Source organism: Octopus bimaculoides, chromosome 6, assembly GCF_046866305.1.
Source record: "Octopus bimaculoides isolate indiv1 chromosome 6, ASM4686630v1, whole genome shotgun sequence".
Classification (NCBI taxonomy): Eukaryota; Metazoa; Mollusca; class Cephalopoda; order Octopoda; family Octopodidae; genus Octopus; species Octopus bimaculoides.
In genome coordinates, this window is record NC_142933.1 from 21,287,749 (window position 1) to 21,313,739 (window position 25,991).

At 41.6% G+C, this 25,991-nt stretch overlaps 1 protein-coding gene across 1 annotated transcript in view; it reads left to right on the forward strand.

The window, feature by feature from the left end:
* Nucleotides 1-9,176: 9,176 nt before the first annotated feature.
* LOC106871475 (pre-rRNA 2'-O-ribose RNA methyltransferase FTSJ3) overlaps nucleotides 9,177-25,991 on the forward strand; it is a 38,724-nt gene continuing 21,909 nt past the window's right edge. Inside the window, exons 1-9 of the mRNA XM_014917951.3 lie at nucleotides 9,177-9,274; nucleotides 11,532-11,684; nucleotides 13,160-13,239; nucleotides 14,529-14,628; nucleotides 15,613-15,922; nucleotides 18,221-18,329; nucleotides 21,473-21,573; nucleotides 24,850-24,906; nucleotides 25,496-25,600. Of these exons, the coding sequence (XP_014773437.2) occupies nucleotides 9,208-9,274; nucleotides 11,532-11,684; nucleotides 13,160-13,239; nucleotides 14,529-14,628; nucleotides 15,613-15,922; nucleotides 18,221-18,329; nucleotides 21,473-21,573; nucleotides 24,850-24,906; nucleotides 25,496-25,600 (1,082 nt within the window). The 5' untranslated portion in view covers nucleotides 9,177-9,207. The remainder of the gene's footprint in view (nucleotides 9,275-11,531; nucleotides 11,685-13,159; nucleotides 13,240-14,528; nucleotides 14,629-15,612; nucleotides 15,923-18,220; nucleotides 18,330-21,472; nucleotides 21,574-24,849; nucleotides 24,907-25,495; nucleotides 25,601-25,991) is intronic.

A 25,991-nucleotide genomic window follows, 5' to 3' on the forward strand; every position in this document is an offset into this window, starting at 1 on the left:
ATGTATTATGTATATATATATATGTATATATATATGTATATATGTATGTATATGTATGTATATATATGTATATGTATATATATATATATACGTGTATATATATATATGTGTGTGTATATTATATATATATATATATATGTATATATATATAGATAGCTGCAGGCATGGTTGTGTGGTTAAGAAGCTTGCTTTACAACCATGTGATTTCAGGTTCAGACCCACTGCAGGTGTCTTCTGTTATAACCCTGGACGAGCAAAAGCTTTGTGAGTGAATTTTGGTAGTCAGAAATGTGTGGAACCCCTTGTGTGTGTGTGTGTGTGTGTGTCTCCCTCTCTCTTTACTTTGTTAGTCCTGGCACGACCTGACCTTGACAACTGGTATTGGTTTGTTTTGTCCTTATAATTTAGAAGTTTGACAAAAGACTGATAAAATAAGTGCTAGACTTTAAAAAAAATAAGTACTGGGGTCAATTTATTCAACTAAAACCTTTCAAGTTGGTGCCCCAGCTTAGCCACAACCAGAAACTGAAACAAGTAAATGAGTAGTTTTAAATTAGGTGGATTATTAGGGATCATAAAAAACATCATTTAGTGCCATAACGTGTAGCTCTTCCAAAGGGGGAGAGGTACAGACTATGCCCTATTAGCAGAGACAGTGATACTGATTATCTCCACAAATAATGCAACAGTTGTACAGACTGTCAGTCAAATGAACATGTTTCTTCACCAAAGTTGGATGTGATCCAATGAGGGAGCCTCTTTGCGGTTGTTTCACCTGCTTGAAAAAGCTACCAAATTTTCCTCAACTCACTTTGTACCATCTTATAAAATGCATTGGATAATGTGTACCTGGATATGCAAGATGTTGGAACAGTCACAGGAACATCTTTCATCATATATCTGTTTTAATCAGAGATGATCTTGGTATAATGTATCATTTAAAATGATGCAACATACAAAGTAGATTTTATCCATCATTGATTTAGCATCTCTACCTGGCTGTTAGGTTCTTTTAGTCGAGCCCTCTCTGTTACAAATATTTGGGGCTGGTCCCCTGTGTAAGGATACCTTCCTCTTTTGAGTCTCACCAGCTTTGTAAAGTGGCATAGGCACTACTCTTTTTTTTCTCTCACTAAACAATAATGTGTGTTGTAGTTTAGTTTGATGGTAGCCACCTGGTAATGTAGGTGTAAAAATGCTAGTAGAGTGAGATAGGGATGTTGATGCTATAACGATGATGGTTATGGAGTAGTGATTACTATTAAACATGGGTTTAAAGATGTCAGGTGCAGAACAAACCTGACAGATACTTCTCTCCTTCCCGTCACAATAAGAAGACAACTCTGAATATTTTAAAAAATTTTTATTTTGGACACATTATCCTTATTTTGATACACACACACACTGTACAATATGCTGTATACATATGCACATACTAACCATGCTGCACACATGCACACTGCAGAAGTCATTGGTGATACAAATTTCAGTTGTTTGGCCTAACACACACACACTCTGCAAAGAGATGCTGTCTACACCTACAGGAACACCCTACTAGACATGCTAATGTCCTCCACTTCTCAATATGACTCCTCCATAAGTATATTGCCTGATGATAAAACTATCACATTTAATGCCAGTTTCACTTCATACAATAGAGCTCCGTCTGTCTCCAGTGTATCACAACTGACTTAGGGCTAAACCACAATGAGCAGACCCAGACCAACCATTAATAAAATAAGCATGTGCTTTCAGCATCAGAAGATTTTTCCTGGATTTACAGAAATTAATAAAAAAAGTCTAAAAGATTTGCATTTTTTCCCCTGTTGTTTTAGTTCTTTGTTTATATTGCATAATACTTTTCATTGTTAAATAAATAATATTAAAAGAAAAAAAAATTTGAATTTTAGTTCTGGAGGATGGCCTTGAAGAAACCGAATATTTTAAACTATTATTTCATATTCAAAGACAATAGAATGTGGCATGAGCAATATTTGACTGCTATTTCTTGCAAGCTGAGTGACTGTAGTCTCAATTGTTGATTCAGAAATAAGTTGAGTGTGACTATCTGACTGATTGAGTAATTGAGATTGCATAATCAAATTTAAGCGAGACAAGTTTTAATACCCATGTCTCTCCATCAATGACATAAGTGCAGAGGGAGGCCGAACGGAGTCAAAATAACAACAATAACACCACACCATGCATATGTAAAAAAAACGACATACATGATCACAAACTCAGATTCATACGTACGTGCAATTCGAACATACGTGCATCCGTTCGAGCGGATTTCGAACGTACGTGCGTCCGTTCGGCCTCGCTCTGCACGTACGTCCGTTCGAGCGGGATTCGAACCTACGTGCGTCCGTTCGGCCTCGCTCTGCACGTACGTCCGTTCGAGCGGAATTAGAACGTACGTGCGTCAGTCCGGCCTCCCTCTGCACGTACATCCGTTCGAGCGGAATTCTAAGGTACGTGCGTCCGTCCGGCCTCCCTCTGCACGTACATCCGTTCGAGCGGAATTCTAAGGTACGTGCGTCCGTTCGGCCTCCCTCTGCACGCACGTCCGTTCGGACTTCCACTGTACGTACGTCCGTTCGGGCGGATTTCGAACGGACGAGCGTCCGTTCGGGTGGAATTCGAACGTACGTGCATCCGTTCGGGCTCACTCTGCACGTACTTCCGTTCGGGCGGAATTCGAACGTACGTGCGTCCGTTCCGTCTCCCTCTGCACGTACGTCCGTTCGGGCGGAATTCGAGCGTACGTGCGTCCGTTCCGGCTCCCTCTGCACGTAGGTCCGTTCGAGAGAAATTCGAACGTAGGTGCGTCCGTACGGCCTCCCTCTGCACGTAAGTCCGTTCGAGCGGAATTCGAACGTAATGCGTCCATTCGACCTCCCTCTGCACGTCCGTCCGTTCGAGCGGAATTCGAACGTACGTGCGTCCGTTAGGCCTCCCTCTGCACGTACGTCCGTTCGAGCGGAATTCGAACGTAATACGTAAGTTTGGGCTCCCTCTGCACGTCCGTCCGGCATTACTCTGTACGTCCGTCTGTTCGAGCGGAATTCGAACGTACGTGCGTCCGTTCGGCCTCCAGCTGCACGTACGTCCTATCGAGCGGAATGAGATCGGACGTGCTTCCGTTCGGGCTCCCTCTGCACGTACGTCGTTTGAGCGGAATTCGAACGTAATGCGTCCGATCGGCCTCCCTCTGCATGTACGTCCAATCGAACGGAATTTGAAAGTACGTGCGTCCGTTCGGCCTCCCTCTACACGTACGTCCTTTGGATCGGAATTCAGACGTACGTGCGTCCGTTCGGCCTCCCTCTGCACGTACGTCCATTCGAGCGGAATTCAAAAGTACTTGCGTCCGTTCGGCCTCTCTCTGCACGTACGTCCGTTCGAGCAGAATTCGAATGTACGTGCGTCCGTTCGGCCTCCCTCTGCACGTACCTCCGATCGTGCGGAATTCGAACGTAATGCGTCCGTTCGGGCTCCCTCTGCACGTCCGTTCGGCCTCCCTCTTCACGTCCGTCCGGCATTACTCTGCACGTCCATCCCTTCGAGCGGAATTCAAACGTACGTGCGTCCGTTCGGCCTCCAGCTGCACGTACGTCCGATGAAGCGGAATTCGATCGTGCGTGCGTCCGTTCGGCCTCCCTCTGCACGTACGTCCGTTCGAGCGGAATTCGAACGTAATACGTAAGTTTGGACTCCCTCTGCACGTCCGTCCGGCATTACTCTGTATGTCCGTCTGTTCGAGCGGAATTCGAACGTACGTGCGTCCGTTCGGCCTCCAGCTGCACGTACGTCCTATCGAGCGGAATGAGATCGGACGTGCGTCCGTTCGGGCTCCCTCTGCACGTACGTCGTTTGAGCGGAATTCGAACGTAATGCGTCCGATCGGCCTCCCTCTGCATGTACGTCCAATCGAACGGAATTTGAAAGTACGTGCGTCCGTTCGGCCTCCCTCTACACGTACGTCCTTTGGATCGGAATTCAGACGTACGTGCGTCCGTTCGGCCTCCCTCTGCACGTACGTCCATTCGAGCGGAATTCAAAAGTACTTGCGTCCGTTCGACCTCTCTCTGCACGTACGTCCGTTCGAGCAGAATTCGAATGTACGTGCGTCCGTTCGGCCTCCCTCTGCACGTACCTCCGATCGTGCGGAATTCGAACGTAATGCGTCCGTTCGGGCTCCCTCTGCACGTCCGTTCGGCCTCCCTCTTCACGTCCGTCCGGCATTACTCTGCACGTCCATCCCTTCGAGCGGAATTCAAACGTACGTGCGTCCGTTCGGCCTCCAGCTGCACGTACGTCCGATCAAGCGGAATTCGATCGTGCGTGCGTCCGTTCGGCCTCCCTCTGCACGTACGTCCGTTCGAGCGGAATTCGAACGTAATGCGTCAGTTTTAGCTCCCTCTGCACGTCCGTCCGGCCTCCCCCTGCACGTCCGTCCGGCATTACTCTGTACGTACGTACGATCTAGCGGAATTCGAACGTATTTGCGTCCGTTCGGCCTCCCTCTGCATGTACGTCGTTTGAGCGGAATTCGAACGTAATGCGTCCGATCGGCCTCCCTCTGCATGTACGTTCAATCGAGCGGAATTTGAAAGTACGTGCGTCCGTTCGCCCTCCCTCTGCACTTCCGTCCGTTCGAGCGGATTTCGAACGTACGTGCGTCAATTCGGTCTCCCTCTGCACGTACATCCGTTCGAGCTGAATTCGAACGTACGTGCGTCCGTTCGGCCTCCTTCTGCACGTACGTCCGTTCGGGCTCCCTCTGCACGTACATCCGTTCGAGTGGAATTCGAACGTACTTGCGTCCGTTCGTCCTCGCTCAGCACATACGTTCGTTCGAGCGGAATTCGATCGTACGTGCGTTCGTTCGAATTCCGCTCGAACGGACGGACGTGCAGAGGGAGCCCAAACGGACGCATTACGTTCGAATTCTGCTCGAAAGGACGTACGTGCAGAGGGAGACCGACCGGATGCACTTACGTTCGAATCCTGCTTGAACGGACGTACGTGCAGAGGGAGGCCGAACGGACGCACGTACGTTCGAATTCCGCTCGAACGGAGGTACGTGCAGAGGGAGGCCGAACGGACGTACGAACTTTCAAATTGCGCTCGAACGGACGTACGTGCAGAGGGAGGCCGAACGGACGCTCGTACGTTCGAATTCCGCTCGAACGGAGTTACGTGCAGAGGGAGGCCGAACGGACGGACGTAAGTTCGAATTCCGATCCAACGGACGTACGTGTAGATGCAGGCCGAACGGACGCACGTACTTCCGAATTCCGCTCGATGGGACGTACGTGCAGAGGGTGACCGAACGGACGCACGTATGTTCGAATTCCGCCCGAACGGATGTACGTACAAAGGGAGGCCGAATGGACGCACGTGCATTCGATTTCCACTCGAACGGACGTACGTGCAGAGGGACGCCGGTCGGACGCATTACGTTCGAATTCCGCTCGAACGGACGGACTTGCAGAATTCGAACGTACGTGCGTCCGTTCGGTTTCCCTCTGCACGTACGTCCGTTCGGGCTCCCTCTGCACGTACGTCCTTTCGAGCGGAATTCGAACGCACGTGCGTCCGTTCGGCCTCCCTCTGCACGTACGCCGTTCGTGTGTAATTCGAACGTACGTGCGTCTGTTCGGCCTCCCTCTGTACGTACGTCCGTTTGAGCGAAATTCGAACGTAAGTGCGTCTGTTCGGCCTCCCTCAGCAGCGTTCGAGTGGAATTCGAACTCACGTGCGTCCGTTCGGCCTCCCTCTGCGCCGTTCGAGTGGAATTCGAAAGTACATGCGTCCGTTCGGCCTCCCTCTGCACTGTTCTAGCGGAATTCGAACGTACGTGCGTCCGTTCGGCTTCCCTCTGCGCCGTTCGAGCGGAATTCAAACGTACGAGCATCTGTTCGGCCACCCTCTGCACCTTTCATGCGGAATTCGAACGGACGTGCGTCCGTTCGAGCGGAATTTGAAAGTACGATCGTCCTTTCGGCCTCCGTCTGCACAGTTCGAGCGGAATTCGAACGTACTTGCGTCTGTTCGGCCTCCCTCTGCACCGTTCGAGCGGAATTCGAAAGTACGAGCGTCCGTTCGGCCTCCTTCTGCAGCGTTCGCGTTGAATTCGGACGTACGTGCGAGCGTTCGGCATCCTTCAGCACATTTCAAGCGGAATTCGAACGTACGTGCGTCCGTTCGCCCCCCCCCTGCACCGTTCGAGCGGAATTCGAACGTAAATGCGTCCGTTCGGCCTCCCTCTGCGCCGTTCGAGCGGAATTCGAACGTACGTGCGTCCGTTCCGCCTCCCTCTGCGCCGTTCGAGCGGAATTCGAACGTACGTGCGTCCGTTTGGTCTCACTCTGCGCCGTTCGAGCCGAATTAGAACGTACGTGCGTCCGTTTGGTTTCTCTCTGTGCCGTTCGAGCGGAATTCGAACGTACGTGCGTCCGTTCCGCCTCACTCTGCGCCGTTCGAGCGGAATTCGAACGTATGTGCGTCCGTTCGGCCTCCCTCTGAGCCGTTTGATTCGAATTCAAACGTACGTCCGACCTGTAGTGAAACTACCTCCCGCCATTAGATACAAACTACTATCGCCATTACATACAATCTTCTCATTTAAATATAAATAAATGCGAGCGTAGTAGAGAATCCATTCCTTGTCATCACGTGACTGATCATTATTCGAATCGGCAAATTCTTCGAACCGTTCCCGCCAGAACGCAGACTGACCAATCACAGCCCTTAATAAGGTCACGTGATAGAGTATATTTCTGATATCTGGTGAGCCCCCTTAACGCTATAAATAGATCAACTCATACCCCACAAATTGGTCTCGGTCCAGTTTCTCTTAGAGACTGTTCCGTGTACCACACGACAGCAGCAGCAGCCAGCGACCACTTCAGCAGCTTCGTCCAGCCAACGATGACCACCGCCGTCGCCACATCAGCAACAAGAGTCTACGACTACTAACCAGCAACATCGTCATGACCAACACGATTACTACCAAGCAGCCTCTACACCACCAGCGTCAACACGACTTACTATGTACACCAAACCAAACCTCCGCGGCACATCTCTCTCTTCGATTCTGTTAGGTGACTCAGCTTCACCACGATAAATAAACAGACAAGAGTTCTTAAACAGACAAGAAATTCTCAGCCAGCGACGAACATCTGTATAACAAGAATCACGGCCCGGCATCGATGCCACGACATCACAACTAGTGATCAGCCCTGCCACACTCAGCCAACTCACTTCACATACAGATTCATATTATTGTGTACCCAAGAACTGGTATAATTGCTCTCGTGTTATTGACTCTCTTTCTATCTGCTGTAATAATACACATACACATACATGTATCACTCACATACACACTTTTCTTTGTATGACGGCCTGTCTTTGATTATGTTATATGTCGCGTTCACACTCACACATAGACATACATCTTTAACGCCATAATAAATATCTCTGTTATTCATCTAATACGGTTGTGGTCTTTCATTACTGGTCATCTATGTTATCGTCATATAACATATCATGTATATCATCATTGATATATATAATTGTGTGTTCGACCGTGCGACGCGTATAAATAAAAGGAGTCCTCTGTTTCTTCCATTCGTCACCATTTCTCCTTTTTGAGTTCGCACGGTCGTCCCTTACAGACCGTTCGAACTCCCTCTGCGCCGTTCCAGCGGAATTTGAACGTACGTGCGTCCGTTCTGCCTCCTTCCGCAGCGTTCGAGCGGAATTCGAACATACGTGCGTCCGTTCAGCCTCCATCTGCGCCCTTCGAGCGGAATTCGAACGTACGTGCGTCCGTTCGGCCTCCCTCTGAGCCGTTTGATTCGAATTCAAACGTACGTCCGACCGTTCGAACTCCCTCTGCGCCGTTCCAGCGGAATTTGAACGTACGTGCGTCCGTTCTGCCTCCTTCCGCAGCGTTCGAGCGGAATTCGAACATACGTGCGTCCGTTCGGCCTCCATCTGCGCCCTTCGAGCGGAATTCAAACGTATGTGCGTCCGTTCGGCCTCCCTCTGTGCCGATCATTCGATAGTAGTGCGCTACTTGTCAACCAGTACCTGCAGATTGTCAACCAGTAGTCAGCTGGTCAACATGTCTTTGTTTACATCAATGTAAACAAAGACATGTTGACCAGCTGACTACTGGTTGACAAGCAGCACACTACTATCGAATGTTCGCCCACTGGCCTACCCGTCGTGGTATGGCAACATAGAATGTAACGGCAAAAATAAATATTTTCTTATAAAAAATTATCTCCATCGTTCAATCATATAACCGTTACAAATGCTGACCCCGACGTGATTCGAACACGCAGCCTTACTACCGTTACAAGTGGTGACCCCGAACAAGAGAATCGCAGCCTTCACAAATACATCAACCGTTACATACTATATATTTTTTGTTGTTTTCCTCTCATGGTCATGGAATAAGTGTATATTGAGGATTTAAAACCTAACTGCTAGATGCTCAATCAGATACCTCAAGTGAACCATTGCAGCTTTAAGTGATCAGTCGATAAACCAAGCATGAGGATGTGGCGTGATAGGGTTTTCTCAATTATTCGAAAATTCGACTTCTTGTTCCCTATAAAATCCGTCTTTTTTTTTTTTTAGCGCTCAATCAATCACATATTTGAAGGCAACTGACTAACTCACTGCGGGCAGACAGTCAACGAAACTCTGACGCCACAGATCCCCTCGATGATTTGCGCAGATGACCGTATATTTTTGGACTGACCGCACAATGTCACACAGATAGCCCTACGTATTTGGAGCAGTTTTCATCTTCTCATTCGGCAATTATTAATATTGTTCATTGTGATTAGCTAACAACAAATATCATTATGTTCCGCAACAAATATCAAGTCAAATGTTCGTGAGCTTGCTTCAGTTATTATACACGTAGCCGACGAAATGTATCATCATAGATCAACTTAAGCGACAAGCACACTTCGCGACATTGGTGACATCCGACGTTCATTTTGACTTCAAGAAAAGTGAATCAAGGCAAAACAGAAAAGATTCGAGATCAGTTTTAACCACAAAACACTAACTAAAACATTTCCGTTAACACCCGGAACTTTTTTCTGTGGAAACCTAGTGCTTCACCTAACACCGTCTATCTTTATGATATAGTGAAGTGATCTATTTCACTGACGAAAGATGGGGAAAAAGGCAAAAGTTGGAAAGGCTCGTAAAGATCGATTTTATCAACTAGCCAAGGAGACAGGTGAGAAAACTATTTTAATTTTATTTATATTGTTCACGAAAAACACACGTTGTATTTTAGATACTTAATATATATAATTTTCAGCATGTATATTTTTAGAAAGCACGTGGCATGCTTGCACTGTAGCAAGACGGTCCAGATGGACTATATGTAATCTGAACCTTTCCCCACTTATTATTATTTTTTTTTTTACGGAATCCCACGTTTTAGGCTCTAGAGATTCCGATTCTGAAAAAAATTTTTCAAAAATCTCAATTTCAAAATTTCGATTCCCCCCACCCGGTTTTTATATAGATCCACAGGGTAAACCTAACCCTAACTCAAACTCTAACCCTAACCCTAACCCTGACCCTGACCCTAACCCTAAACCTAACCCTAACACTAGTTTTGTGAGATTTGGCTGTTATTTCTAGCATGTAAATAGCCTGCTTGGTGGGGGGGGGGGGAATTGAAATTTTTCCAACAATTTTTTTTCAGAATCGGAATCTCCATAGCCTAAAACATGGGATTCCGTTAAAAAAATTAATAAATAAGGGGTGGGGGAAGGTTCAGATTACATATAGTCCGAGAAAAAGATATGAGTAGGGAGGAGGGAATTTGAGAGGCTGACATTATTAGAAGGAAGGGTCAAATACAGTAATTAGTGTGGGGCTGGGGGAGAATGGAGTTGGATACAAGGGTAATGAGAAGAGGAGAGACAAGTGGAGCTGGAATGCCTAGTAGAGCTAGCATGAGCTCAACCAGCTGCAACAAGCAGAGACTGTTATAGTGGAAAAGAAAGGAGACAAAATGCCCTTTTCAGGATGTGGTATTGGGTGTTTCTGTACGCAGCACCATCTCTGTTGTGAGAGCAATACTCCATTGAGGACCTCATCTGAGTTTTGGGAATTATCTATAGTTGTTGGGGCCTGAAGTATCTTCTGGCTCTGAAGAAAAGAGCCAGATGTTGGGATGCGCACTTAGTTGTGCTAAGGCTGTGCTTTCACAAGAAGAGATCCTGGGTGATAGTGAGGTCCAACAATTGGAGCAGTTTCAAAGGCTCTAGTTGAGTGCTGCTTATGATTAAGGGAGTGTGGTGTGATGTTGTTTTCTTGATGGGAGTAGCATTTCTGGTTTCTTGTTAAAAGAGATAAAATTGGCATATTCCCGTTGAAGGATTCTTGTGAGAATTCTTTATGGAGTTAGTATGTGTTTAGTTTGCAAGTAAACAATCCTTTTTACTGTAGGTACAAGGCCTGAAATTGGTGGTGATGGGGGCTAGTTGATTACATCGACCTCAGTGCGTAACTTGTACTTAATTTATTGTCCCCAAAAAGATGAAAGGCAAATTCAACCTCGGTGACATTTGCAAGTAGACAATGTAGGAGGAGAAGAGTGGGGACCAAAACTGATCTCTGGACATACTGGAGTTGATAGAATAAAAGAGAGAAAGAGCGCAGTCAACATATGCAGCAATAATGTAAGGAAGCTTCTGATCTAAGAGAAGAGAGATACGTGGAGCCCAGAGGTGGAAATTTTCAATAGAGTTACATGCCAGATATGATGGAAAGGTCTTTTTATGTCAAAGATGACTACATTATTTTTACCAAATTCTTCAAAAGCAAGACCTCGCTGACAGGTAACAGAAGAGAGTCGATCACCAATACAATTTGGCTTTCTAGAACCTACTGGCAATCATTAAATGAAGTGATTCAAGCTATTGAAGGGCATTGTTACTAATGGCTGTCTCCATTACCTTACGGTTATTACAAGTGAGTGCAGTAGTTGTAGAGTCAGAGAAGTTACCTTTCTTAGGGATGGGACACACTAGTGTGCTACCAAAATCATGATAGATCTCTGTGGAGAGGGAGAAATTGAAAAGATAGGTGGCTCTGCGGGCAAAGTTATCGCAGATGTAAGATTTGAACTCCTGAATAAGTGGTAATTGCTCTGACAGATACCAGATAGTGCATCATATGAATATAATAGAATCCCTTTTTTCATACTTGTATGTATGTGTAAATCAGTGTATCAAACAAAAGCATCTTATTGGATTTAGGTATTGAGTTATTTCCCCTAATGCTATGGAAAACTTAACCATTTCATAAATAGGGATTATTGATAAAATACGTACCAGGTTAAGTATGGAATTGATATAATTAAAACCCTTGACAGTGCTGCCCCTGCATGGCTGAAACAAATATAAATGATTTAGAGAAAAAAAAGGAGTCTTATTTATGTTTTAATTAATTTTTCTCATTTTTTCTTTCTTTGCCAGGTTACAGAGCTCGATCTGCATTCAAGCTTATACAGTTAAACAGAAAATTTGAGTTTTTACAGAAGTCTCGAGTTGTTGTTGATTTATGTGCAGCTCCAGGTGGATGGTTGCAAGTATGTGTTGAAAATACTCCTGTTTCTGCTTTGGTTGTTGGTATGTTATTGTTTATTTATCAATTAAATAAATCATTATCAAAAGGATGCCTAACTGTTAGGATCAGTAGAGTGACAGTCAAACTGCCTTAACCCTTAAGCATTTAAACTGGCCATATTCAGCTCAAATATTGTACCTGTTTTATGTTCAAACTGACCAGATACAGCTTCTCACACCTACCCTACAATGTCATTCCAAAAAGTAAACAATCACTTAATGGAAATCTCAAAAGTATGCAATAATGCAAGATTAATTCAAAACTTTATGAATAAATAAACATTACATTTGTCAGAGTGATCTGAATGCTAAAGGGTTAAGGGATTTAGATGTGTCCTTTTACATTCTAAGCTGGAATTTGCCTGGGCCAACTTTAATTCTTTTGTGGTTAATAAAATGAGCATCAGTGAAATGCTAGGGTTGATTTAATCAGTTGTTCCCTCTTCACAAATTTGTAGCCTCATGCCTGTATTAGAGACTGTTGTTCATTCGATGTCCATGTTCCATGGTGACATGGGTTGGACAGTTTGACAAGGATCTGATGAGAGAGAACTGCATTGTGCTCGGTGTCTGTTTTGACATGATTTCTATGGCTGAATGCCCTTCCTAATGCCAACCACTTTACAGAGTGTACTGGGTGCTTTTTTCATGCCACTGGCACTATTGAAGTCACTATGTAGCTTGCAAATCAGCAAACCCAAGGAGGGAGGATGCTGTGTCTAAATGTTAGATGGGGGTTAAGGTATGAGGGAAGATATCGGGGTAGAGCAGGTTCTTGTAGAAAAGCCACATGCCTACTCACATTTAGGAAAGAGAGAATGAATTAGAAGCATTTCGAAGGAGATAGTCAGTGATGGTACCAACACTGTGCTTTCAGAAGTCATGATGAGTGCATTTTTCACAAGAACTTTATATCACCAGATATCCTGGGCCCTTGTTATTTCCTCTGCAAGGCCTACGGTCCTGAAGTCAGCCTTCACCACTTTGTCCCATGTCTTCCCGGGTCTTCCTCGTCCACAAGCTTCAGCCACATTTAGTGATTAGCACTTCTTTATACAGTTGTCTACATCTGATTTCTTGTATGCTTAGTTTTTCTCTTAGCATTATTTTACAAATCTTTACTCCCCATACTGTTGATCCTGGAATTCCCTTCCTGCTTACGTACAGATGTGACTCATTTTTATTGAAAAAATATTTTTCTTTGAAATGTATACATTAATGTTGTTGTTTATGGATTTCTAACAAAATGATCACTGATTCACTGCCTTCATACCTTCAGATGTTTACGCCAAACATAAGCCCCATTGGTCTCATCAATCTCAAAGACTCTGTATGGATCATGAGTACTACCCTTTTCTTTTGACTAAACCATAAAAAAGACGAAATATGGACCATCCAGATGTGGTACTCTGGTTTCAGATATGTGTGTGCATGTATATATGTATGGATTATATGCTAATGTTTGTTTATACTTACAGGTGTGGACCTTGTGCCAATCAGACCTATCCCTCGAACCACGTGTCTACAAAATGACATCACCACTGAAAGTTGTCGAGTGGTAAGTTTGTATTTATTTATCTTCTTATTACTGCATTTCATATATTTGTTTTAAGTACCATAGATCAAGAGCTAAAGCTTCCTGCAAGCATTCATCATTAATCTTTAAATTAGATAATTACTTTTAAACAATAGAGTGTATAGCTACACATCACTTGTGTGTTAACAGAATTAACTCTTAAAGTCTTATTGTGCTTTCTCTATATAAATCGCTCAATCTGGTTAGAAACTAGAGATGTTTGTAGAGGTTATGTACTAGAGTATAGAAATCATAAATCCAACCCATGCCAGCATGGAAAACGGACGTTAAACAATGATGATGATGCATGAATTTGGATGAGACTTGCTGATAGAATATAACTGTTGGTGTATATTGTGAATGTGGTTTTTATTTATTGTTGATTTTACTTGTTGTCATACCATGTTCACCTGCCCAGGTAAGTTGACTATGCATAAATGTTTTACATATATTTACAAAATATCAATTCCTGGGCATTGATTTATTGTCTCGGTGATAAATTTGTGTTCCATTAGTCTCTGTTACTTTGAAGCTTTCCAAGATATGCTTTCCTTTCCTCTCTTGATCCAAAGAAAGTTGCATTGCCCTGGTGATGCACAAACCTTGAAGATTCATTATTCATCCTGACACTAATTTCTTAAGGAAAAAAAATTAAGAAACTACTCAATGGGTTTTGCTTCTAAGTTAAGAAGTTTTGCAAGGCCTACATAACTTACAAAATCATTGGTGAAATAATTAACTGTGTAATAATTCTTTTGCTTAGACCCAGTAAATCTTGATATCACTTATATTGTTCTGATTATTTTTCCTAAATCCTAGCTTTCTTTCTCTATTTATAAAAAATGGTAAATAAATCATTAATAGATAAGTCCTCCTGCACAGTACCTTGAGCAAGTGTCTTCTACTATAGTCCTGGGCTGACCAGTGCCTTGCGAGTGAATTTTGTAGATGGAAATTGTGTGGAAGCAGATTGTATATATATAAATATATGTGTCTGTTTGTGTTTGTCTTCCATCACCATTTGATATCAGGTTGTTTATGTTGCTATAACTTAGTGGGGACATAAAGGAAAGGTCACTTTTCATCTCCATTTTTACATTGATAATGATTTCTTTCTTTTACTCTTTGCATTACAGAACTCTTTCCTTCTCTGTTATTCTGTTAATGCTCCCCCTCATCTCTAATTTCTCTCTCTCTCTCTGTGTAACAGGCTTCTGCTCTCCTTCTATCTAATGTCTCTTTCTCTCTCTCTCTCTTATCTGCATTTATAGGCCATCAAAAAAGAACTCCAGGACTGGAAAGCTGATACTGTCCTTAATGATGGAGCACCTAATGTGGGTAAATCATGGGTACATGATGCTTTTCAGCAAGGTTGGTATTATATTCCCTCTCTCTTTTGTTAATAGGTTGTAATCTAGGATTAAATCCATTATTATATATGTGTATTTATGTGCATATTCAAAGGTGACAATTGTATGATGTTTTGTGTATGAAATGCAGTGTTGCATTGTATGAAAGATGAGTCTATAAACAAGAGGATGTGTGTAGGTTGGAAAGAAATGAGGCAGGTATGCTCCACTGAATGTGTAATGTGTTAGTGTGTACAAATGAAAGACAGATGAACCGAACGAAAATCATGTATTAGAGAAATCTGATGTGTGCAAGAGAAGGGACTGAGCTGGTAAAGACATGGGATGCATATCATATATGTTTGTTAAAGAAAGGCCAGGTAGTCCAAATAGAAGGAGCCTGTGGAAGGTAACTGGGGGAAGATGTGAATGCTAAACATTGTGAAGGAGAGAAAGGATTTCAATAAGTGGCAAAATGCGATGCTGTAGGTCTTTTCCATCCATGCAGGCATGGGAAAAACAAATTTAACCCTTTAGTATCCAGATTACTCTGTTACATGTAATTCTTATTTAGTCACATTGTTTTGAATTAATCGAGTGTCACCTTGTAGCTTTGAGATTTCAACGATCTAATTGTTTATTTTTCGAATGGTATTGTAAGGTAGGTGTGAGAGGCCTGTTCTGGCATGCTTGAACATAAAAACAAGGTAGAATATTTGGGCCTAATATGGTTAATTTAGATGATGGAAATGATATATGTGTATGTGTGTGTATAAGAATATATATGTATGGTTGTGTCAGTGTGTGTGTGTGTTTATGAGTACGTGTTCACATCGATGTATCTCATCACACCTTCATTTTTGTCATTGTAATTTTTTTTCTTTATGTAATGTTTTTATCTTTTATGCCAATTTTTTAAAAATAAATGCTAAAGTAAAAAAAAAAAAAAAAATGGGGAATTGAAAAATATATTTTTAATAGTTACTTAATCTCCATTTTCTTGCAGCCCAGTTAACACTTTCTGCTCTGAGGTTGGCAGTCGGAATTCTTCGCAAAGGAGGCTGGTTTGTGACAAAGATATTTCGTTCGAAAGACTACAACTCACTTATCTGGGTATTTAACCAGCTGTTCAAGAAGGTACATGCCACGAAACCCCAAGCATCAAGAACTGAGTCTGCTGAGATCTTTGTGGTGTGTGAGAGCTATTTGGCACCTGATAAGCTGGACCCAAAATTTCTTGATCCAAAACATGTTTTCAAAGAAGTTGAGGATACAAAAGTACTCCTGAATACATTTAAGCCAGAACAGAAACAGAGGTGAAACAGCTGATTTTTTTGTTTTCTTTTTAGTTATTTGTTTAGGTTTGTTGGAATGATTGAATGCTCTAATCAGTAGATGCATAGTTGTTGTTGTTGTTGTTTATCTCCAGCTCAGCCCTGATCCACAGATCTATAATCATCTCTTCCAATCATGTGTCTCCTGTTTCTTTTATTCACATATAATGGATCTTGAAGGTGCATGCCCTTGTGGTTAGGCTGTTGCACTCATGATCGCTAGATCGTGAGTTTGAGTCCCTGTTTGAGCGACGTATTGTGTCCTTGAGCAAGACACTTCATTTCATATTGCTCTGGTGGAATGTTGGCCTGCTCGCCTAACCAGCGGGGTGGTGCCGTTTGAAGGCTAAAACAGTGCAAAATGCATTGTCACCAGTGATGTGTAACAACATCTGATAGCCTGGTTGGTCATGTGATCATGTAATAATGGATCTAGGACTACATTATCTATTGTCTTTTTGTTAAGATAATAATGCCTGATTTGAGGATGTGAAGCTGTTGTTTAGCCCATGTTAGCAATGATTAAGGATGTTCCAGCTATGGCTATCCTGTCTTTTATTCACACAATATATCTAGGATATTGTTATAAAGGGCATCCAGCTGTAGAAATTATGCCAAAGCTGACAGCAGAGCTTGGCTCTGTTCTCTGGTTTGCCAGCTCCCTAGCTCCTGTCAAAATGTCCAGTCCATGCCAGCATGGAGAAGGGATGTTAAATGATGATGATAATAATATCTAATGATTTTTTTAAGATAGTAGGATGTAATCCAGATGGGATTTGGTGTTGTTCTTTTGCCCAGGTCAATCTTGATCTAGCAGATCTAGCTGTAACTATTCCACGTATTTTTTCAGATATAGCATATTATGGTCTATATTATCCAATGTATCCTTTGTTTTTTCAAGATGAAAAAGATTTGACTGCCATTTCTATCAGGTTGCACAACCACATGAGACACCCAAGTTGGTTGGTGTATATTTTCAGTGTTGGTTGTATTTCACATGGGGGAGTGTATTTGTAGATAAGCTTCATGTGATGTCTAGAGTGGAAGGTATTTTGTTAACAGATGGGTATAGCATATGTATTCATGATTGATGGACATGGATGTTCACAGCATAGTAGACAAAGTAATTTACAGTATTTAGTGATAGCCCTTTATGTCCTGAGTTCAAATCAGGGCATGATAAAATAAGTACCAGTCAAGTATTGGGTTGATATAAACAACTGTACCCTCATTCAATAGTTTTGTCTATGTTAGAAACAATTTAGCATTTAAACCGGTCATATCAAGCCAAAATATTCAACCTGTTTTATGTTCATATTGGCCAAATCTAGCCGTCCATGCCTATCCTATAATGTCAATCTAAAAGTAACAAATTACATCATTGAAATCTTGAAGCTATGAGATAGTGCATGATTAATTCAAAATAATGTGAATACATATGCATTACATTTGACAGAGTAATCTGAATGCTAAAGGGTTAAGGGTCAACAGAATAAGTTCTAGTCCAGTACTGGGGTGTATTTGATCAACTGGATTCCTTTCTTCCCAAAATATTTCAGACCTTGCCGGCAGCACGTAAAAGCACCCACTACACTCTCGGAGTGGTTGGCGTTAGGAAGGGCATCCAGCTGTAGAAACTCTGCCAAATCAGATTGGAGCCTGGTGTCGCCTCCTGATCCACCAGTCCTCAGTCAAATCGTCCAGCCCATGCTAGCATGGAAAGTGGATGTTAAACGATGATAATGACCTTATGCTTGTCTATGTACAACAACAAACATTTTAAAGCCATTTGCTTCATTGACCCATTTGTTATCATATTTCTGTTGAATTATGCTGCCTTTTCGTGTGTTAATTTTGAAAGTAAAGAAGAAATTAGTGAAATAACTCTTTCATTATTAAACTGGTGTTTGAAACATAAAGTAGCTTACTGAGTGTTTGTAACATTGTACAGGTTGGTTTAACTGTGGGTTAGCATTAAAAGGATTAAAAGAGGTAATAGACTTGCTGGCCCTATGACAGACTTGTCTATTTTGTCTTCTTTTCTCATCATCCTTGCTCTTATTTCCTGTATAATCACCTTCAATTAGTTACTCTCATCATTCTTCAACACATGATACAGCTATATCATCAATTTCTCATCATAACATCCGTCACCAGTGCTATTCCCATCATTCTTTGCAATTCATTGTCTTCCTCTCTTGTGGAAATATTCATCTCATTGCCAAAACACTCTTCTGTTCTTTGTAGCTTTCTCTAAATTCTTTTCAACTTTCCTTGCAGAAACCGAGAAGGTTATGCTGATGGACTCACCAATTTATACTTCCCCAAAAATGTATCAGAGTTCATTAACAACCAAGATTATTTGAAGATTCTTGCTTCTTGCACAGAGGTAATTTATATTTTGGGTATTTGTTGCTGTTTCTGTCCTGAAATACTTTTGACACTCACACGTACACACACACACTATTTACTGATGACATGTATCGTCAATAAATACTCAGGGCAGGCAGCAAATATTAAAAGAGTAAATTCTCAAGAAAAGTCCTTATCATTATGACAAGTGAAATCGAACTAATTTCGACAGATGGCACCCACGCCAACGTCGTCTCCTTCATTGGACATAGAAACTCGACTTGCAAAGACCTGTTGAGGCAAGCGAAAGCGAAATTGTGATGGCACTTGTGCCGGTGGCATGTGTAGGGACATTCGAGCGAGATCGTTGCCAGTGCCACTGGACTGGCTCCCGTGCAAGTGGCATGTAAAAGACACCATTTTGAGTGTGGCCGTTGCCAGTACCGCCTGGCTGGCCTTCGTGCCGGTGGCACATAAAAGCACCCACTACACTCTCGGAGTGGTTGGCATTAAGAAGGGCATCTAGCTGTAGAAACTTTGCCAAATCAGATTGGAGCCTGGTGTAACCACCTGGTTTACCAGTCCTCAGTCAAATCGTCCAACCCATGCTAGCATGGAAAGCGGACATTAAACGATGATGATGATGCTGGATGCCCTTCCTGTCACCAACCCTTACATGTTTTCCAAGTAAGGGATCTCTTATTTCACATCTCTTAGAAGGTGCAAACCAAGCAGGTGATTTGTTGACAAGAGAAATGATAATAACACCACTGCTTATAGCTTGTGACGTTTGTAGAGCACAAATGAAAGGAAGAAAAAAACATACACAGATACACACGTGCATGCATACATGTGCACACACGTGATGAGCTTATTTGGTTTCTGTCTACTGGATTCACTTATATGGTTTTGGTTAGCCCAGGACAGTAGTAAAAGACACTTGATATGATGTCATGTAGTGAAAGCTGAAGTTGAAATAACATGGTTAGGAAGCAAATTTTTTAATCACTCAGCTATGCTTGCACTTGTGTGTGTGTGTGTATATATATATATATATATATATATCCATATCCACACACACACACATATATATATCCACTCCTTGTCATTATAGAATCTACATGAGGATTACATTTCGAGACACAAGTATCTGTCAGTCATGCAACTACATGCACTATTATAGAAGACTGACTGACACTGTAATGCAATGAGCTCAGCCTTGTCACTCACTACATTATTTTACAGTTCATCTCTCCATAAAAGGAGGAATTCCAACCACATTTCGTGGTTCACTTCAACAGCTCCTTTATGGGGTTCAGTGGCTAAAGACATCATCAAGAGGAGCCACGTCCGGTTTTGGCTCCTGCTCCTCTACCATTTTCAACATAGCTCCAACCCCTGGTGTTGAGTGCGTTTTTTTCTTTGGCCTTTTATTCTTTGGTTTCTTCGATGCAGCATCAATGAATGTCAGCGGGCGAATGACCATCTTGCCAAATTTCCCTTTAAATACTTGCCAATAGACTCCAGCAGCCAAAACCAGCTAACTGTCACATGACACTATCTAAGCTTTAACTGACCAATGGAAGGGAAGGACGTGTAGTTTTGGCCTGCATCCTCTCTGAACCTACCTTCCAACAGTGTCTTGTTAGTTTCAGTTCCAGCAGCCAGAGCTGACTAGCTGTTTGGTGGTACAAGCCTTTGAACCAGGAGGAGGGTGTGCAATTAATGAGATCGCTCCTTTGGCCCACCTGTGAAACAATGCTGCTTAAGTGCCAGCCAGCTTCACCTAGTAGGCCACTCATGCTATAAAACAAGGAATAAGTATGCTCTTCATCAAACTTCTGAAATACCATTAGGATGTAAGAGAGATCTATCACTGTTATGCACATCCACACACAGTGATCTGCAAATGTATCTATCGGGCATACATTGTTCAGCTTGAATTAGTACAAATATAGTGCTGACTACCTAGCATATTTATACAAACATTAAACTTGTGAACACTGGATAAAAACAATTAGAGTTGGCAATTAGAGCTGCATTTGATATTATTAGTGGCAATATCAGGCAGTGAGTTGGCAGAAACACTAGCATGCCGGGCAAAATGCTTAGTGGTGTTTCGTCTGTCTTTACATTATGAGTTCAAATTCTGCCGAGGTCATCTTTGCCTTTCATTCTTTCAGGGTTGATAAATTAAGTACCAGTTGCATACTGGGATCGATCTAATCGACTGCCCCCCCCCCCCAAATTTTGGGCTTTGTGCCTAGAGTAGAAAAGAATATCTTGTGTTTTCCATGACATATTAGAGAAAGAAAAAGTAAATCACAATCCAAGAAAACTGGTAATGTTCTGTGTTAATGGGAAAACAGTTTATAAAACATGTAAAACAAGATTGGTGCAGGTGTGGCTATGTGATAAGAAGTTTGCTTCCCAACCACATGAGTTTGGGTTCAATCCCACTACATGGCACCTTGGGCAAGTGTCTTCTATAGCCCTAGGCTGATCAAAACCTTGTGAATGGATTTGGTAAATGGAAACTGTAAGAAGCCAGTTATAGATGTATGTGTGTGTATTACTTCTTGTTATGACATCATGTGATAACTGTAAGCAAATGTTACTGTCATGCAAGCTGTGTCCTTCATTTCCAGTATTCTATGGCCATAGAGAAATATTACATTAGTTAGAAGGAGAAATAAACAGATGAGGGTTGGCAACAGGAAGGGCATCTGGCTGTAGAAAATCTGTCTCAGAAAATTCTATCTGACCCTTGTATGCATGGAAAAGTGGACATTATGATGATGATGTGCGTTCTATGAAGTGAGTGACTTCTAATGTTTTGTAAAAAGCTTTTGTCATTAGAGTTTGCATCTGTCTTTAACTGTTTGATGAAATCTTTTGGGGTGTGTTAATTATCAGTGTCATCATCATCATCATTTAGCATCTGTTTTCCATGCTGGCATAGGTTGAACAGTTTGAGAGGAGTTGGCAAGCTGGAGAACTGCACCAGGCTCCAGTTGTCTGTTTTGACATGATCTCTACAGCTGGATACCTTTCCTAATGCCAACCACTTAACAGAATGTACTGGATGCTTTTCCTGTGGCACCAGCATAAGTGCTTTTTGACACTATGTGGCTGCCTATAAATTTAATGTTTTGATAAAAATTTATTTGTTGTTTGCAGCTATTGTTTGATGACCAGTCCATTTTGGAAGATCCGCTGACGACAGAGGAAATAAAGATGTGTTGTAAGGACATTCGAGTGCTGGGAAAGAAAGATATCAAGTGAGTTATATGTACTCTTTTATATTGGGTACCTTGTACTTTCTGGTGGTGGGTTATTCAATACTCTATTATGCTGGGCAACATTGTAATACTGTGGTAGATAATATTGTAGGGTGGTTGGTGGGTAATACTTCATTTTGTGGTAGATGATGGTGAGTAACCTAGTATTGATCAGTAATATTACAATGGCTAATATTTTACTGATGTGGTAGATAATACTGTTGTATTGTAGTTGTAGATAATATTGTATTATGGTGGGTAATGCCTTAGTGTTGCGGCACATCTTATTGTGGAATGGTAGGTTATACTGTTGTACAGTGATGGCTAATATTATAGCATTTCATCGACTGTTTTATTCATGTTAGAATAACTTAGATCTACAATGCAGCAAACTGCTATGCTTTTAAGTCCTGTGTTGTTTTGTCCATAATAGTGAGGTCTGAGTTCAGCACATCCTTAGGGACCTTCCACTGACAACATTTTTTTTTACTCCAAAAGCAACTAGTGCTGCTATGTGATATAGGCACCCTAGACAACACCTTTAATGCCCTGCTGCCGACAAATCTCACTTGCACTCTCTCTTTCATGCAAGCTGATGTTGAACATGTTTGAATTATCTTTGATAGATATTTGTATTTAGGAACAGGTATGAAGATATTTGGTTAAAACTTAATGCAGGAGGTAAGTAGCTTGCTTACCAACCACATGGTTCCAGGTTCATTCCCACTGCGTGGCACCTTGGGCAAGTGTCTTCTACTATAGCCTCGGGCCGACCAAAGCCTTGTGAGTGGATTTGGTAGACGGAAAATGGAAGAAGCCTGCCGTATATTTGTTTGTGTGTCTGTTTGCCCCCCCCCCCCCCCCCCCAACATCGCTTGACAACCGATGGTGGTGTGTTTACGTCCCCGTAACTTAGCGGTTCGGCAAAAGAGACCGATAGAATAAGTACTAGGCTTCCAAAGAATAAGTCCTGGGGGTTGATTTGCTCAACTAAAAGCGGTGCTCCAGCATGGCCGCAGTCAAATGACTGAAACAAGTTAAAGAGCAAAGAGAGAGGATGAAGCAACAAATACATCAATTAGCAAGACTTAATCCATGACTCAGTTAAACACCATAACTTGACCCTTTGATGACTTTTAGCAGAATTCACTCTGTTGCAAGTATTTGGTCCAGAATACTGGAACATGGAGTGTGGTTTCTTTCTCCTCCTCACGACAAGTTCGAAGGCTCTGTAGGATAGGCCAAAGCTGCAGCCAAATCTCTCTGAAATTACAGCTGAATATTTCTAAAAAGGAAGGACATGTTGGGTAATCTTGTCTTGGATATATTGTCTTGAGAAAAAAAAAGAAAGATGGGATGATCATGGTTGGAATGTCTTTAATCTTGGATCTGGGTCTGAAAAAAACGACATGATTTGATAAATATAGTTCAGTAGATTATTGCTGTTGTTTAGCCCTAGGCCAGTTCGGATCAAGCAAATCTATGATCAAAATCATTATAGATGACATCATCTTACTTGTGTCCTATGTCAGGAGATTTAGGACCACATCCAATGTGTCCTTTTCCTAATATGGTAAAGTGTCAATTAAGGTTGCTATTTTTAACAAGTTGAGCAGCTGTGTAGGGGCTTCTTTCTTGGCTTGACTTATAGAAATGAATGAAATTTCTTTAGTTGTGTTGAGGACATAGCTGCCTCTCATATGGGTGTCACGAAAGACATCTAGTATACACTGTGAAATTGTGATGATCCATTCGTTTTGTCAAGGACATGACATCTCTTTAGTACTGGTGTTATGAAAAAATGTATCTTGTACTCCTTGTTGATGTTAGGAAAGGTATTGAACCATAGAAACAAAGCCAAAAAGGAAATTGTAAGATAAGGTCCCCAGAGTAGGACTACAAAATGTGTCATGATTCTGACCTTGGTGATCCCACCTAAATCATGCTAGCATGGAAAGTGGATGTGAAATGGTGGTGGCTGTTGTTAATGAATGAATGGAGTGACAGATACAGCAGAGCACAGGATAAATATGTTGCTGTATTTAGGTCGGTCTATCTATGATGTGAGTTGCCTTTCAAGTAACCAAGATCTCTAAAATAACTACCAGTTGTCTGTTAAATCATTCAGTCAGTGTTATGTAATATTCTACTTGAGGCACAGGTGTGGATGTGTGGTTTGCATGGCATCTTGGGCAAGTGCCTTCTGTTATAGAAGATTGTCATGTATATGTGTGTGTATGTTAATGTCTCCTTGCCTTGACATCATGTGATAGTTGTTAACAAGTGTCACTATCATATAAGCAGTGTTCTTCATTTCCAAACTTCTGTGAAAACATGTCTGGTTATAGAAAATTATTACCTTCTTGGAAACAAGTGCAGGTTGGCAACAGGTAGGAAATCCTGCTGTAGAGTCTCTGCCTCAACAAGTTCTGTCCAACCCAAGAGAACATTAAGATGAAGCATCTATGGCTGTATGGTTAAAACATTTGATTTTAAATCTTGCGTTTCTGGGTTCAAGTCTATTCAAGAGTATTTAGAGCGTGTGTCTTCTAGCCCAGTCACAAGTTGACCAATGCCTTGAAGGTGGAATTTAAAAGATGAAAGCTGTACAGAAGCCCATTCTGTACATATGTTTGTGAATATATTTTAGCAAGAAAACTGATAAACAAGTGCTTTGAAAGAAATTCCCTTGTACGATAATGCGGAGAAACCATGTATTTTCTCTATAGTAAGACACCTGACATAAAGCCACCTCTCTCTTTTAAATATGTCCCCAACGTTTCTTTTTCTGTCTTGCAAGTTACTTTGCAACTTCACTTGTGTTAGTGGCATGAGAAAAGCACTCGGGGGTTTGCTTTAAACTGGTTGGCATTAGAAGGACATCCAACAACAGAAACTGCCAAAGCAGACATCGAGTCTCAGAACACAATCCCCTGGGTTGTTGGATCCTCTCAAACCTTCCAGTCCATGGATTGGGCAGTTTGACAGAAGCTATCAAGCCAGAGGACTATCCAAGCTCCACTGCCTGTTTTGGCGTGGTTTTTATGGCTGGATGCTTTTCCTAATGCCAACCACTTTTACAAAGTGGAGTATGGATGTTTAATGATAATAATTATATCTGATCTGCCCAAGTTAAACAATCTTTTGTTGTTCCTGCCATTGCAAATATGATGAATCAATAATCAGCTCATTGAAACCTGTAAACCTTTCATTCATCAAAGGCAAAATAAAATTTAAAAAAAACTAAATAAAAATTTTTTTTTTTTATCATTTTAGACGCCTTATTGGATGGAGGAAACAAATTTTAAAACAAAGGGAAACAGACACACCTCAGTAAGTAATATCTTAACTTATTTATATGTATATAACATCACATCTCTTATCTGTTATCAAGTGTGTTTACATGTACATATAGATATTGTTATTATAAGTGACACCAAGCTGGAAAATCATGTATTCACAGTATTAACCCTTTTATTATCCAATGTTGAAATTCATTGCTTTTGTTCTAATTAATTTTGAGAATTATAATGAATTTAATGTCAATATTAAACCAGTTTGGAACAAATTAACATGAAATTTTGATGGACGGTTTTTATTTCAGATCACTTTAACTTTTTAGCATTTATGCTAGCCACATCCAGCCTAAATATTCCACTTGTTTTATGTTCAAATCAGCCAGATCTGGCCTCTCACACCTACCCTGCATTGTCATTCTAAAAATAAACAATTGCATCATTGATATCTCAAAAGCTACAAGATTAATTAAAAACCATGTAAATATATAAATATTACATTTGACAGAGTAATTTGAATACTAAAGAGTTAAAACAGGAAATTCATATCATGGAATCAGGGGTGGTCTCAAATGGGTTGATATCAAATGTGTTAATAGCTAACAGTATTTCTTTTTTTATGACAGAACTCCAGTAGAAGAGGAGAAGGTTGATAGTGACGAAGATGAAGAAATAAAGCTTCAAGAATTGCTAGCCACTGCCAAAGAGGAGGAGAGAAAGACAATTAAGAAGTAAGTTTGTCTCTCATTAATTACTGGTATATATTTTGATGTATGTGATAGTGACCAAATAGTCAATTTTACAATCCATAAGATAACAAGCTCAAACTTTTTTGTTTAATGCAATCCTTGCTTATCAGTAGTGTTTTGTTAGGCAAGTTACTTTACCTACCTCACTATGTAGTTCTATAATGATATTTCATTATATCCTACTGCAACTGTTATGTTGTGTGTCCTTAAACAAGGCACTTAACCGCAATTCATCTTGCTCTTTAGTAGGTACCATTCGTTGTTCTCTATACAGTTGATACATTGTCACTAGAGACAAGATACTTTACTTATCTTAGTCTACCTAGCTGTAAAATGGGTACCTCCACACCCTGTTGCAACCAAAGACTAAACC